General features: G+C 36.4%; 1 protein-coding gene across 1 annotated transcript in view; it reads right to left on the bottom strand.

The window, feature by feature from the left end:
* The window catches only part of LOC136851521 (metalloprotease TIKI1-like), a 504,849-nt gene that overhangs the window by 132,699 nt on the left and 354,650 nt on the right, over positions 1-17,500 (bottom strand). The window contains exon 3 of the mRNA XM_067125751.1: positions 10,183-10,398. Coding sequence (XP_066981852.1) covers positions 10,183-10,398 — 216 coding nt within the window. The remainder of the gene's footprint in view (positions 1-10,182; positions 10,399-17,500) is intronic.

The following is a 17,500-nucleotide window of genomic DNA, read 5'->3' on the forward strand; positions in this document are numbered from 1 at the left end:
ATTAAAAATCCTAATGGCAAATCCTAATACTAAAGGATTTTCAAAAAGTAATCTAATCCTAAATTAAATAATTCAGAAATACGAATATAGTTTCTTCTCTAGAGAAAAAAAAACTATGATTTTCATAAAAATCCACCTTAATTCAAACATCAAAGAAGAATATAAACCATCTTTTTCTATTCAATTTTCTATCCCAAAAATACGGATATTAAACTGTTTTGCGTTCCTAGCGAGAAATTCGGGTACGAAGTCTACACTGTGCATATTCTGTCGACTAGACCTGCCAAAAGTCAAGGATTTAATCGCAAATGGAAATAAACCCGTGAAACCCAAATTGAAAATAAGAAGCGAAAGGTGCTGTTGATAACATCTAGAGCAAAGTGTCTGCGTTAAGTGCAGAATGTTGTAACTGCGACTTACAGCATGGGTTCATCAGAGAGAGAGAGAGAGAGAGAGAGAGAGAGAAGAGAGAGAGAGAGAGAGAGAGAGAGAGATAATTACTTTCCCTAGCAATGGTTCGAATTAGTGCGTAACTGTGTGTGTGTGTGTGTGTGTGTGTGTGTGTGGTTCTTTCTCTAGAGAGAGAGAGAGAGAGAGAGAGAGAGAGGGAGATCACTGACCACGATACTGAACAGATAAATAAGCAAGCAGGCCTTCTAAACGAGTAAACAGGAGCTACAAGAAAAAAAATTAACCCGCAAATACGTTTGACAAAAAAGTTACATTTTTGAAGATAAAATAAGTGAGAAGAAGATATCAAAAGTGGCTAGCTACCAAACAATAAATTAAAATGTTCTCCTGAAAAATTAAGAGAAAATAATTAAACAAATAAAACCCTAGCTTTTAAAAGAGCAACCTCCTGGGTGCGATGCGTACACACCACAATCCCCAGATATTCATCTGACGGCTGTCCTTAAATGATTGTGAACACGAAGATAAATCTCGAGCCCCTCACACAACAGGAGGAAGAAGATCACAGACAAGGACATGATCAGGACATGTTAGTGTCAAGTGTCGTGAACAACACTTTGTTCACTGACCGAACTCAGGGAGCGAGTTGGGAAATGGTTACTTGAAAACGTCAGGTTAGTTTTGAACGTACAAATATGCAGTCAAGGTACCTGCTACCCACACGTAAAAATACCAACAATACTCAACTAAGTAATTGTTAAAATCATCACTACAAACAATGAATAAGTTAATAAGCCTTACAAAATATGCAATAATCACATCAGTGTTCTTAAAACCTATCGATTATGTAAAATTTATTCAAATATTTGAGAATACCTGGAAAATTATGCAGTACTCTTTAAAAAAAATACACCTTCATAAATCGCTACATCGTAATATTCACCTAAAATCATTTAAACCTTTTGTGCCAAACATTTATCACCCTATAGAACTGAATGCTTAAATCATCCGCTTGTGCGAAAACAAACCATTTATACGTTAATTTATTCTTCAAGCGTCAATACCCAAATACGAGTAATAAAAAAGAAACAAGACAATCTTATATTCAGGAAATGAATTGGGTGAATGAACCCTCTGTATGGTCCTGTAGTTTCCAGTCGCTCGATTCACTCACATTTCCTTTTATATTCAAGCAGGTCCGTCTGACCATTAGAGAATACTTGTTTGTTGTTTATCGGGTAACGCATCAACCCACACGTGGAGCTAAAAAGGAAATGGTGTGTGTGTGACTGTCTGACTGAGAGAGAGAGAGAGAGAGAGAGAGAGAGAGAGAGAGAGAGAGAGAGAGAGAGAGGCCACTAAAATGTATAATGATAACATTATTATTTTTAGAATAACTGTAATGTAACAGCTACACACACACACACACAAACACACACAGAAAGAGAGAGAGAGACAGGGGCCACTAAAAAGTAATATACTCGTTAGCCAGAATACTTATTTTTCAGAGAGAGAGAGAGAGAGAGAGAGAGAGAGAGAGAGAGAGAGAGAGAGAGAGAGAGAGAGAGAGATACTTAGTTGTTAATCCTACATTGCCCATAAAACTATAATTTTATTCTTATTATCATTATTAATCTACGTGTGCAGACGCTCGTGGAATAAACAGAAAATGTCTAACATACAGAGATGCTTCCACATATCAGAATTGTATAAATAAAAAAAGGTATCTTATTATACTGTCATAGATTTCGAACGTTTGATCTATCCTTGTTCTTGCTTTTTCCCCCTTAAACACCACCTTTTACTTTATATCCTATGTCTATAATTTGCTTTTTAATGCATTCTGAAAGTACTTCTTCAAGCGAGAGCAATAATAGAGTACCATAGATTACAAAGTAAGTCGACCGCTCCTAGTTTTTTTGTTTAACGTTTCTTATCAGATTTTTTCTTTTTTTGCTTTTTCCTATAACCTTTTTTTTAGTTTGTTTCTGTAGATATTTCAACCAATTCTATCGCCCCTAATCACAGCTTTGGCGATGAGAGCGATTATCGGCCGAAGGTGTGTCAAAGAGGGGTGTCATAATAGCCGGGTGATGGCGCTGTAATATCCCCTAATATCAGAGCTTATACTACTTATACAGCCATAATTGGATAAGGTGGGGGGGTTGAAGGGGTTGCAGGAGGGTCCTCTTCCCCCCTGATTGGCTCCGACACCTTATTTTGCTATTGTTGGGCTTTTTATGTAAGCCGACTCTCTCTCTTATTGTTTCTCACTCTTACTTGTGTGCGGTACCTTTGGTAAACCGAATCTCTCTCTCTCTCTCTCTCTCTATGCGACTTTGAAGCTTTTCAAAACCGACTTCTCTCTCTCTCTCTCTCTCTGCTCTGCCATATGAAGTTTCAATCCGACTTTTCTCTCTCAATCTCTCTCTCTCTCTCTATGGTATTTTGAAACTTTTCAAAATCGACTTCTCTCTCTCTCTCTCTCTGCCGTGCTAGAAGAAGCTTTATTAAACCAACTTCTCTCTCTCTCTCTCTCTCTCTCATTTTCGTATCTTTCCTTTTGTACCCGGCACTCTCTATCTCTTATTCATTGCATCTCTCCTTTAAAATCCATCCAACTGGGGCCTTGGTTTTTAATACACTACTGTAGTTCACAGCTCGGAATGGACAACGAGAGAACTAAGAGAAAAATGAAAAACATTCAGTGCCCAACAGTCCGTCAATAATGAACACACTCATACCATATTTAAAAACAAGAGTTCCTCGAAGAGGTAATCCTCTTTCACAGAGATGAGACCAATATTCGGCTGTTCTCGACTCTCTCTCTCTCTCAAGCATCCTGAGATTGAGCAGATTGCTTCATCCAGATAAGAGAATATGATATACAGGCATTTACATCCTCACTATGACATTAACATGACAGGACTGGTGTACTGTCTCATTGGCCCAGCGGGACCTGAGCTTATATAAAACTTAATAACGGTCTAGCAGCAATCAAAGAGAGTCTGGGAGCATCTTTCATACTTTACAACATCATTTCTTGGTAAGATGCTCAGTAATAGCTATATGAGCAAGTAATCTCTTTAGTCTTTTTTTTTCTTATTTTCTGTCTTAAGCTTTTATGGCTGGCGACTATGTGACTTTAAGATTTGGTTACTCAATTTTTTTTTTTTTTTTTGTAATCTTTCATTTCTACGCTAGAGTTTTGTTATTGTTATTATTATTATTATTCAAAAGATGAACCCCATTCATATGGACCAAGCCCACAGGGGCCATTGACTTGAAATTCAAACTTCCAAAGAATATGGTATTCATTCGAAATAACTGACAGAAGGTAATGTGAAATGCAGAAAGAGGAGATCAGTTATTAGAAAAAAACAAATGTATTAACAAATTAATAAATAAAAATATAAATAAAATATTAAAATACAAGTTGAGGGAGAGTCTTCAGAACTTTTATACAACTCAAGTCGGAAGGAAAGGAGAAATATGCGAACAGAAAGAAGAGAAAAAGAGGAGTAAAGAGAAAAAGAACAGCTGGAGATTAACGGCAAAAAATAAGAGGCGTCTTAAAGGAATAGAGTTTATAAGAAAGGAGTCGGGGGGCTTACGGGGAAAGCTTCAAAGAACAAGTGGTTTATGAGAATAAGTACACAATGGAGTTTCTAAGAATAAGTAAAAACAGGGAAAGACTATTAAAGATACGCCATAACAATAGAAGTATGAGAAAATAAATATTAAAGACAGACAAGTACAATAGACGCGCAAGAAAATGAAGAGTATCTAAACAATACGCTGGGTTGACAGCTCATGCTTCTTGATTGCACAGCCCATAATGCGGCAGTCGCTGTGAAACTGAACTTATCTAGTATTCCCTTGTTGGCAAGCTATTGTAGGTCGTGTAACTGAACGCTGACACTCCCAGCTTTTGGGAACAGTAGCGGAAATGACACCGTTTAAAAATGAGAATGAGTCAAGATTTACTAAAAAGAAACTTTGGTCTAGGATGTGGTCCAGACGTTTTGATACACAGAATTCAAAAACTACTCTCGATAAAAGTCTTTCGAATATCAAATTTTGATGGATATTCTAAACCACTCATTTCTTGGGTAGGATCATCACTGTCAAAAATAACAACAGAGAAATGCTTTAACCTTCTCCTTGATAACGGCCGCATCAATTTCCCTTTTCTGTAAGTTTTTTTTTCAGTACACGAAAATATAAAGTATTGCTTTACTAAGACAGGAAAAGTATTTTTGACTCGTCTGTAGCTTGAACTGTCATTTCTGACAACCAAAATCTATACAAGTTTCTGTGTATTATGGTAATCGTTCGGACTTCTTTCAAATAAAATTGCTACACTCTCGGCTCCTTTCATGCTAGTTGCTTTTCAATTCCGAATCTCCTCGACCTACAAATTGCCCCATCAGACACGGCGCCTCCATCGAAATTTGATATTTGAAAGACTTTTATCGAGGGTAGTTTCTGAATTCTGTGTATCAAAACGTCTGGACCACATCCTAGATCAATGTTTCTTTTCAGTAAACTATCTTGACTCATTCTCATTTCTAAACGGTGTCATTTCCGTTACCGTTCCCAAAAGAGGTAGGTGTCCATCGTTCTTACAAACGTTCATTCTTTTCTACAAGTACTATCTCTGTCATCATTCCTAAAAGTTGGAGAGATGCCATTATTTCCCTCAGGGGTATGTGTAATTCTTGACAGGTAATATACTAAACCTGTATGTTGTGTAAGGTCAACAGCTGTTTCTTCCCTTCAACCTCCAGGCTTAGGACTTACGGTATTACCTCTGTCTGCATTACATGATCCCTTCAATATTCCGATTTTTTCTTAAGGTATCCAACCAAAACAATGAACAAAGACTCTTGAAACATAAGGAATCAAAGTTAGTCATCATAAACTCAATTGCACGAAACTGAAAATAAGATTCATACATTATCATCTCCGTAAAAGTGCTCTTGAAAAGACGCCTTTCTAATATTTTCTTCTTCTTCCCCTTCTTCTTCTTCTTCTTCTTCATTATTATCATAAGTAGTGGTAGCAGTAAAGACAATACGTATTTACAGCTAATTCAAAAGCCATTTTTATGATCAATAGACGTCCATAATGTAAAATGATTGGAGCGTTACTTGATACACTAAACAGAGAGAGTGCTACTTAACTGGATAATATAAACCTTTGAAAGAGCTCTCTAAGAATAGCTTGCTGCAACATATCATCATAATAAAAGTTTATTAAACGTTGCTTATAAACATCTAAAAAAAAATTTATTAAAAATATAACTCATCATTACTGTACATTTTAAAATTTATTTGAAGCTAAAGTAAGCCTCTCTCTCTCTCTCTCTCTCTCTCTCTCTCTCTCTCTCTCTCTCTCTCTCTCTCTCTCTCTCTCTCTCTCTCTCTCTCAGGCTTACTGAATAGAAAGCTGATGCACATCTCTCTCTCTCTTTCTCACCTTTCCTGACCTAAGTCTGTATCTCTGTCTCTGTCTCTCTCCGTGGAGGTAATTTTTCCAAAGCTGGAGTCTTGTCTGTCTGTCTGTCTCTCTCTCTCTCTCTCTCTCTCTCTCTCTCTCTCTCTCTCTCTCTCAAGGAGTAGTATTCAGACTACAAGTATAATTGCAAAATTATAACATTTTATCTCTCTCTCTCTCACACCAAGGTGTAGTATTCCGACTACAAGTATAATTGCAAAATTATAACATTTTACCTCTCTCTCTCTCTCTCTCTTCCTACCCTTACGCCCTCCAAGAACCATCACAAACGATCATTTGTTCACCTCCTAATCGCTACACAGCCACACGACTGCCTTCACTAGAGAAACCGATTATCATTAACAAAAATATGAGCGCGGTTCGAACCGATCGTCTAACACCGCCCTGTTGAATCAGCTTCGAACCTCGACGAAGCTCTCTCCCGGCGTCGAACCGCGCTGGGGTTCATTTGTTTAACGTCTCCGGTTCACGCCCTCCTCCCTGAGCATTCGTTTTTATTGCCCAATTAATTACCGGAGTTTATCGTTAATTACGTGTCAGCTCAGCAGGTCGGTAATTACCCACTACATGAGATTTTTGGGCTCTGCTGGGTCGGATTCCACGGAGTGAGAGAGAGAGAGAAAATGTTGATTTTGCTTGATTAGTTCATTGAGAGACAGAGAGAGAGAGAGAATGTTGATTTTGCTTGATTAAGTTCACTGAGAGAGAGAGAGAGAGAGAGAGAGAGAGAGAGAGAGAGAGAGAGAGAGAGAGAGAGAATGTTGATTTTGCTTGATTAAGTTCATTTTGAGAGAGAGAGAGAGAGAGAGAGAGAGAGAGAGAGAGAGAGAGAGAGAGAGAGAGAGAGAGATTATTGCCTCATATTCCAAACTAAATTATATTTTTGACAGGGAATAAGAAAGTCCAATGGTGAAGGCAAAAAACGAATACGAGAGGTAAGGAACAAAATGCCTTATTAGCAAGGCTCAAGTATTTCCTTTAAATAAACATTCTTTATAAAGCTTCTAAATGCTTATAGAACATCTTGGACATCTCACAAACAATATAATGACTCCATTACTTCTACAAACAGCATTTTCTAATTCCTGGTTAGCTGAACTCGCCAGTTAACCATATAATTGAAATTATTTAATTTTCTGGTTATTTTTTGAAAAAAAAAAATTAATTAGATATATTCGTTCCAGCAATAACTAAAGAAAAGTGATAGTGAGGAACATCTTTTAAACCTATTTCAAATCCTGTCAATTTAGTAATCAACCGAATCATTTATTTCTGTTTTAATTTACATATCATTTGCCATCTAAATTTGACATCTTTTTTTGTTAGACCATAAACATTTTTTAGTTCCTTTCGGCATCTTCGGTTCGTGTCTCCGTAACAGTGGAATATTAAAAATAATAATAAAAAATTAAGAGATATATAAAAACGATGTTTATAAGCCGGGATCTGTTATAATCCACAATAGTTTCAGTCAAGAACTATAACTCGAGACTTCCTGTTAGCACAGCACAGTCGATTTTGCTTATAACAGTCTATTCTGTGTTTTTCCCACTATGTCTTTCTGACCTATTATTTCTACCATATTTTGTTAAAAATCAAAACCATCTGCATTCAATTACATAAAATATTAACTGATTTAAAATCTTTTAGCTTCTTTATCCGTGTAAACGACAACCTTGTTTACCGACTCTGTGTTAACCTATTCCAACGTTTACATCTTTCCGGATTTACAATTAACACCTTTTTCTTATTCAAAATGTAACTATTCACTGATATACCTCTATTCTTAAGCACCGCCGCATATGTCCAAGATTATGGAAATCAAGAAAAATTTATAAATAGATCTCACTTTGAAATCCCAACCTTCCCCACATCTCTCTGGTGAAAGAGGGCAAGGGGAGGGGTGGGGGAAGAGGGGCTTGAAGTGTACCTCACAAATTATATGTAATAGTGAACATCCGTCCCTTGTGGTGTCTTTTAAGCTTGCTCTGACCGTCATCCTTATTTAAATATTTCTAATCCTCCAAACAGCTCTCTGTGAGTCTATTCTGTGACTTAGTGACCAGATTAAACCACTGATAATCTCTCTCTCTCTCTCTCTCTCTCTCTCTCTCTCTCTCTCTCTCTCTCTATATATATATATATATATATATATATATATATATATATATATATACACACACACAGAGCATTAGATGGATGGACTTGAATCTGTCAACCTAACATACAAACGATCTCGCAAAGAAGGCAACCCAACTAATTCTCTCTCTCTCTCTCTCTCTCTCTCTCTCTCTCTCTCTCTCTCTCTCTCTCCTGAAGGGAAGAGGAACAGCACAGCGAACAAATACCGAAGCTGCATTTGCAAGCTGCATCCAAAAGTGGCGATGGATGACCCTCGAGAATTAGCATATTTAACAGCTACAAAGGTGTGCCAAGACAAGACTAATAAAAGAGGAATCTACTTGGGCTACTTCCAGCCTGGCCTCACGCAGAGTTCTCTCTTCTATCTCTCTATATATATATATATATATATATATATATATATATATATATATATATATATATATATATATATATATATATATATATATATATATATATATATATATATATATATATATATATGAGAGAGAGAGAGAGACGTCCAATCAGATGTTACTCTAATTATAACGTTAAAACCCTTCTTACTTTTTTTTATCAAATAATATAAGCTTGGGCATAATGCTTAAAAACAATAGTTTATTCATATGCGGTAATGGGAAAGAAGAGAATAAAGAAGAAAAAACTGAATAAAAAAATTAGTAGTTAAAAATTAAGTAAATAAACAAATAAATAAATAAACCTTTCGAAAATAAACATGGAGAACTTATTTCGAGTGCACTCTCAAACAAAGGAACTGAAAACTAACGTCAGAGGAAGGTCGTATTCCAGAAGCTATATTTCAGTCCTAAGTTCGAGGGCAATTGCTGTGATAAGGTCATATTATGGGAAATAATTATGGCACCTGAAATAGCCTAGCCCTTGGGTACAAAAATTACCGAAAGGTTACCCCCATCCAATGTGAGGGATGCTGAATGCCATGTTATCCAGCTACATAAACATGTAATGCAACCTGCAATGATGCAATTCTCTGGGACGTGGAGGGAACAGGGCGCAGTGGTAATGAGTCCCAAAGAGACCCAAGACCAATGGAATAAATAAGTTACTTGCTAATGAAGCAGATAAAAACAATAGAGAAAATTAAATGAAGCTTATGAAAGATATCTTGCGGGGGAAAAAGTAAGGGAAAATTCAAATAAGACTTGAATTTAAAGTTAGGGAAAAAATTAGAAAAGTGAGGTAACGTCACGGTGAAGAACAGAATAAGCACCTTCGGTACGCTGTGAAAATGAGGATTATTACCAACTTGAATGTCATACGGATTCTCAAAGGATTTTTTTTTTTAAACGAAAGGTGCAAAAAGGGCAAGGTATAGTTAGTTACAGGTTAGAAGAAGAAACGGTTTAATAAAATGCAACGGGGGGCACCGAGGACGAAATAAAAACTTTCAGCTTACAAAGACATAAAAATAGGTATTTTATTATAAAACTAAAAAAGCAAACGAAATGTGTACTAGAAAAGGAATCTCTCAAGAAAAATCTAAGCTGAGAAAACTGAAAAGGAAAAATGAAAGGTTGATAGTCAACGATACAAATAAGAATGTGATAAAAGAGACCAGGAAACTACCATAAAATAATTGCACAGAATAGAGAAAACAACAATATTCTTTTAGGCCACGTATAGTTTAGAAGAGACCTAACCAAAGAGTGCGAGGAATAAGGGGATAGATTGGGAATGTGACAAACAGGGAATGAGCAGAACCTCTAGGATAGGGGTAGAGGCCTAAATTCAGAAAATGTAAAAACCCAAACCTAAATAAAAGACAAATTCAAATAAAAAGCTTATGTCCTTTAAGACTAGGGAAAAGAAAAACTCTCATTACGGTCACTAAGAAAGCTTAACTAAAGTAAAAATATAGAGCAAAATCATACCTTGAGTAACGATTAAAAAAAAAAATCTTAAAGTTATATAAAACACATAATAAGCTTTCATCAATATACGGACTCAGGAGCAAGACCTCACAGTCTCCAGTCTGGCACAAACCTCAACAACAGCAGCAGGCATTGTTACCAGCACCCAAAACGCCCTCGGTAATAACATTCAAGGCTGAATATCGTTAATAACATTCAAGGCTACATATCGTTTCCTTACCTGAGGTAACAGCTGGCAGGTGGTGAGCGCCGAGATGGTGTAAGGATCGGTGAGGTCGAGCTCGAAGTAGACGTTGTCGCTGAGGTGGAAGGCACGCTTGGTGTTGTTCGGGATGTGCTCCCACACTCTCGTGTAAGGGACGTGGATGGTCCCGAAGAAGTAGGACGGCGGGTTCCTCTTCACCATCCACAGGAAGGAGCCTTCGTCACTGCCACCCTGGGAGGGAGAAGAAAGATGAAGACTATGAGTGTTTCAGATTTTCTTTTGCGTGAATGTGTCGTGCTGTTAATTAATTTAGTAAAGATATACAGTATATATATGTGTGTGTGTGTATATATATATATATATATATATATTATTTACTAACAGGATCTTATTAAAACTGGATGGTATCTAGCGGAGATATTTATTCTAGAAAAGTTACAAGCTTTCTAGGCCTAACAGTCCTCACTGCCAAGTATCCGTAGAATTAGGACTGTTAGTCCTAGATAAGCGTGTAACTTTTCTTGAATAAATATCTCCGCTAGATACCATCCACTTTTAATGAGGTCCTGTTATTAATCTTGTCAATGCATAGAACAATTGTGTACGTGATCAAGTTAATAAATAAATATATATATATATATATATATATATATATATATATATATATATATATATATATATATATATATATATATCCAAAGGTTCAAAAGAGGAGAATCTTTTATTTCCAAGCTTTCAGAAGCTCGTCTGTCTTCTTCTTCATTCCGTAACATTGTATATATATATATATATATATATATATATATATATATATATATATATATATATATATATATATATATATATATATATATATATATATATATATGTGTGTGTATTTGGGACGAGGTTCCTAAACCTATTCTTTTCTCAACCCTGGGGACGACCCACCACAGCCGACTAGCTGCAAAGTACATAAATCTCTTCTTAGGTTAATAAAGGACCAATAGGATTTGACGGGACATGCCTAAAAAATTCCGGCTCTCTAGGGAATCGAACCCTGCACCATGCCAAAAAATACAACAAATGTTTTCTTTTTAGATTTATTTTCACTAGAAGTGAGGTTGCTGACTTCACTTCCCAAGTCCCTCCCTCGCCCCACTCAAGAGAAACAATCCTTTGAGACTCATAAATGGTCTTCGTCACCAGCTGGGAGTCTACACTAAGCTCCATTTGTAATATAAGAAGAGCAAAGTCTTCCCTGTCCAGTTGAAGAGGCTATTTATTCAGCCCCGGAGAATCAGGTGCTGTATGTAAATTGTATATACTCCGTTGGAAGGCCACTGTCATAAATCTGCTGAGAGTAGAGAACAGACATGCCTTAAAGTCCCTGAGAGAGAGAGAGAGAGAGAGAGAGAGAGAGAGAGAGAGAGAGAGAGAGAGAGAGAGAGAGAGAGAGAGAGAGAATCAATGTAAGTACACATTTCAACAGGTAATTATAAAAGTCTTATACCAGTATGACTAGGGGTTCCATTAACTCGGGTAAGATATCATATTTCAAGTGATATCCAACGAAAAAAATTAGGGGAAAGAAATAAAAGCTGGTTTACACAGGGGATGAAAAATGTTCAAGTTCTCGATAATGGATTCTAGCTCAAAAATACGAAATACTCATGACAAGTCAATGCACTGAATGCCGTACCATTCAATGGGCCTACCTCTCAGTTTCCTTTCCACCGAGTAAGAAAACTAGCAAGTATGTTTTACATTCTAAGCGATTTTTCGTTACACAAGAGATCAATGAATAAATGGATCAGCTTGGCACTCAAAATTCTCCGCTCAACACATACAAACGCGTCCACTTTTTCCAGATAACAAAATCAACTTATTCACATATATAATAACATTCAACTTTGTTATCCAAAAATTTCATCTACTCTCACCTTCATTACTCACACAAAAACACAACAAAAACAGACATTAGTTTTATATTATGCAGTTTACACAATCGCACACAGTTACTTCACTTCCCTCATTTACATCAACATGAACAATATTTTTCAACACACTCACGCACACAAACAATAATTTTCATTCCCTAATCTTCACACACACATATAACTGCTTTGATAATTCACACACACGCACACACTGACAGAATAGCTTTCAAGTGTCTATCTACATACATTCAAATAAACAACTACTCAACTATTGTCGTATACACAATTCAAGCATAACGCACTCACAACACCTTCCAACACCCATTCTATAAACAAAGTCCAATACACACACAATACCTTTCAACTTTATCATTTACCCACACATCCATACGTATAAAAAAAAAAAAAAATGGTTTACTTGTCTGGATGCGGGCCCTTCTGGCCGCCGAAAGGTGGGTAAACCCATTACCTAATCTCTCGAGGCCCGGCAGGTGCACCAACACCTGTGCCATTTATCAAGAGCAAAAACCATCTACGGCACAAACCTGCCAAAACATCCTCTTCGCTTCCTGGAAAAAAATGGTCCGAGATTCGGAAACTTTCTCCGTTTTGTCTTGTTTGTAATTAAAGATGAGGCTTATCGTAAGTGGAAACCCAAAGAAAAGTCTTTTTTATTATAATAATACTGATAATGATGAACGAAACAATATAATGTCATTGCCATGAAAGTCATCATCATTACCATTATCGCCATGGGGGGGGGGGTTAGTACCGTCAGTATACCTCAGGCGGTACACTGCAGGCATTACTTTAGGTTGTTTGCAGCGTCCTTTTGGCCCCTAGCTGCAATCCCTTTCATTCCTTTTACTACACCTCCGTTCATACTCTCTTTTTCCCACCTTAATTACCACCCTCTCCCAACAATTATTTCACCATTATTTTCAGCGCTTAATGACCTCATAGATCCCAGCGCTTGGTTTCTGGCCTAAATTTTATATTCCAATTCCAATCATTACCATTATCACTGTTATTTCTAAATCATCATAATAATACGAAGCTACGCAAGATCCAGGAATGAGAAAAAATGACGCGAAAACTTTAATAACCGATTGATTTAATGCTAAAAAAAAAAAAACTCGCGACGCAACAACGATGGTATTCGGAGTTAAAAACCGACGAGCAATGGAGCACCTGGCACCCCCTCCAGGCATTACCGAAACAATGCCCAATAATCTTTAAATAACGCATCAATAAACAAATGCGTTCATCTCCCAATCCATTCCAATCGGATTACGAACAATTACCCATATTTAGGAATCGCTCGTGGCCCATCCTATGGTATTTTTGAGGTCCGGGCAGTTGAGGGGATAGGGGTTGGGGAGCAGGGGGTGGGGAGGGGTCTTTGGAAAAGAGGGAGGGGAATACACATAGACAGAAAGAGCTAGAGCCCCCCAAAAAAGCAATGATTCAATTAGAAAGTAGTAACACAGAACAGGAGAAGGTGAGGGGGAAGGGGATGGAGAGAGAATACGGAAGGACAGCAGAAACTATGGCCAAAATGGGGGTGATAAGAGAGGAGTGGGGATAATAGGATGGGAGGGGGAAAGGGGAAGCATGGGAGAGGGGGTAACTGAAACAGAATAGAGGAAGGTTCCATTTTCTACCTGCTTAGCACGAGCTATCAATAGCTACGCAGAAAGGAGAGATTTATCAACGTGCTCAACGGAAGCTATCAATAGCTATGCGAAGAGAGAGAGAGAGAGAGAGAGAGAGAGAGAGAGAGAGAGAGAGAGAGAGAGAGAGAGAGAGAGAGAGTTGAACAGTAAATATGAACATTAAATAACCGTAGTTACTTGACACAATTACTATCACGAGAGAAAAAGTAAACAAAGCCTAAGTTATTTACTTCATTTAAACAATTTAAAAAGATGCTTATGGAGAAAAAACATGCAGATCTCGATATACTATAGAAAACGAATAAGCACTATAAGGCTTATCATTTAAAACCATAAATACTGTACCCAAACTTTAAACTCTGAACTTGGGCAGAATTAAATGATTTTATATCATCATCAGTTAGACTTACATTAACTTTGACAGAAGTTCATCCACGTTTAGTTTTCTGTAAAAGAATTTTTGTACCGGCTTTGTCTGTCCGTCCGCCCTCAGATCTTAAAAACTGCCAAGGCTAGAGGGCTGCAAATTGGTATGTTGATCATCCACCCTCCATTCATCAAACATACCAAATTGCAGCCCTCTAGCCTATGTAGTTTTTATTTTTATTTAAGGTTAAAGTTAGCCATAGTCGTGCTTCAGGCAACGATATAGGATAGGCCACCATCGGGCCGTGGTTGAAGTTTCATGGGCCGCGGTTCATTACCGCATTTTATCGGGACCACCGAAAGATAAATCTATTTTCGGTGGTCTTGATTATGCGCTGTAGCGGCTGTACAGAAAACTTGATTGCGCCGAAGAAACTTCGGCTCATTTTTTACCTGTTTACGTAAAGCAAACGTTTTTCTTACATTCTTTTGAACCCAGACATGCAAAAGAAAAAAAAAAGATAAAGAATCCACACTCGCGCATTAACTCTGTTTATCTACAAAAAAAAAAAAAAAAACTCAAAATCCTAAACAATAAAAGACGAAAAAGGAAAATCCTATACCAAACACAGCACATTAAAAGCGAGCTTAGGATTGTCACTTGCAAAAGGAACTCTCTTAATCATCTCCGGGGTGTTCAGTGCCTATCTGCGCAAATGCGCATTAAAAGCGCAGTATTCCTTTTAGCAGGAATCTTCGAGGTGATTTATACCTCAATAAAAATACCTCGGATATCTCAACCGCCAAAGTTTCCATACGGACTCTGTGAGTCCATAAACACACTAACAAAAGCACAAACACACAAACTATTAATTGCTGGTTGAAGCGTTATCTTGGACAATGAATTTTAACGGGTTTTTATTTTCATCTCTCTCTCTCTCTCTCTTTTAAGTTAGGGTTAATGACACGAGGAACCGACTGCGCTTTTCATCTTAAAAACTGACCATAGAATTTTCTTGAAAATAATCTCAGTATGTTTCCCACACCCAAATTACTCTACTGATACTAACCTAACCCAACCTACAATACCTTACCTAACCTAACCCAACCTTGGCAAAACGAACCAGGGCTGGTGCAATTCTAGCATACACCTCAGGAATTTGCGGCCCAGAACCGAATTAGATAGAAGTGAACGGGAGAGGAAAAAAAAAGTTATGAGGAAAATCACAAGCCGGAAGAAAATTCCGAAGCTTGTAGGAATGGTTAAGAAACGTATACAAACACTCACCGAAACTTACGCAAGCACAAAAACCTCTAATTGTGAAGAATGCATTGTCAAATGGGTTGAATTTTTGGCAAAACAAACACATGTAATTAGAACGGAAACCACGGAGTTGTGTAATAACTCCCAAGATTGTTGTGTAATAAAGTAGCTATGAGAAACCACGAATTATTGTGTAATAAAGTAGAAGAAACCAAGAATTGTTGTGTAATAAAGTTACAGAAACCACGAATTATTGTAATAAACGTATACAAACAAGAATTGTTGTGTAATAAAGTAGCTACACCACAATTATTGTGTAATAAAGAAAACCAAGAATTGTTGTGTAATAAAGCACACAAAACCACTAATTGTGTAATAAGAGTTGTTGTGTAAAAAGTGGGTTGAATTATTGTGTAATAAAGTAGCTACAGAAACCAAGAATTGTTGTGTAATAAAGTAGCAGAAACCACGAATTATTGTGTAATAAAGTAGCTACAGAAACCAAGAATTGTTGTGTAATAAAGTAGCTACAGAAACCACGAATTATTGTGTAATAAGAGTTGTTGTGTAATAAAGTAGCTACAGAAACCACGAATTATTGTGTAATAAAGTAGCTACAGAAACCAAGAATTGTTGTGTAATAAAGTAGCTACAGAAACCAAGAATTGTTGTGTAATAAAGTAGCTACAGAAACCACGAATTATTGTGTAATAAAGTACCACAGAAACCAAGAATTGTTGTGTAATAAAGTAGCTACAGAAACCACGAATTATTGTGTAATAAAGTAGCTACAGAAACCAAGAATTGTTGTGTAATAAAGTAGCTACAGAAACCACGAATTATTGTGTAATAAGAGTTGTTGTGTAATAAAGTAGCTACAGAAACCACGAATTATTGTGTAATAAAGTAGCTACCAAGAATTGTTGTGTAATAAAGTAGCTACAGAAACCACGAATTATTGTGTAATAAAGTAGCTACAGAAACCAAGAATTGTTGTGTAATAAAGTAGCTACAGAAACCACGAATTATTGTGTAATAAGAGTTGTTGTGTAATAAAGTAGCTACAGAAACCACGAATTATTGTGTAATAAAGTAGCTACAGAAACCAAGAATTGTTGTGTAATAAAGTAGTTACAGAAACCACGAATTATTGTGTAATAAAGTAGCTACAGAAACCAAGAATTGTTGTGTAATAAAGTAGCTACAGAAACCACGAATTATTATGTAATAAAGTAGCTACAGAAACCAAGAATTGTTGTGTAATAAAGTAGCTACAGAAACCACGAATTATTGTGTAATAAGAGTTGTTGTAATAAAAAGTAGCTACAGAAACCACGAATTATTGTGTAATAAAGTAGCTAAAAACCAAGAATTGTTGTGTAATAAAGTAGTTACAGAAACCACGAATTATTGTGTAATAAAGTAGCAGAAACCAAGAATTGTTGTGTAATAAAGTAGCTACAGAAACCACGAATTATTGTGTAATAAGAGTTGTTGTGTAAAGTAGCTAGAAACCACGAATTATTGTGTAATAAAGTAGCTACAGAAACCAAGAATTGTTGTGTAATAAAGTAGCTACAGAAACCACGAATTATTGTGTAATAAAGTGCTACAGAAACCAAAAATTGTTGTGTAATAAAGTAGCTACAGAAACCACGAATTATTGTGTAATAAGAGTTGTTGTGTAATAAAGTAGCTACAGAAACCACGAATTATTGTGTAATAAAGTAGCTACAGAAACCAAGAATTGTTGTGTAATAAAGTAGCTACAGAAACCACGAATTATTGTGTAATAAAGTAGCTACAGAAACCAAGAATTGTTGTGTAATAAAGTAGCTACAGAAACCACGAATTATTGTGTAATAAGAGTTGTTGTGTAATAAAGTAGCTACAGAAACCACAGAATTTATTGTGTAATAAAGTAGCTACAGAAACCAAGAATTGTTGTGTAATAAAGTAGCTACAGAAACCACGAATTATTGTGTAATAAAGTAGCTTGTTGTTGTGTAATAAAGTAGCTACAGAAACCACGAATTATTGTGTAATAAGAGTTGTTGTAATAAAGTAGCTACAGAAACCACGAATTATTGTGTAATAAAGTAACAGAA

Source organism: Macrobrachium rosenbergii, chromosome 23, assembly GCF_040412425.1.
Source record: "Macrobrachium rosenbergii isolate ZJJX-2024 chromosome 23, ASM4041242v1, whole genome shotgun sequence".
In the NCBI taxonomy this organism is placed as follows: Eukaryota; Metazoa; Arthropoda; class Malacostraca; order Decapoda; family Palaemonidae; genus Macrobrachium; species Macrobrachium rosenbergii.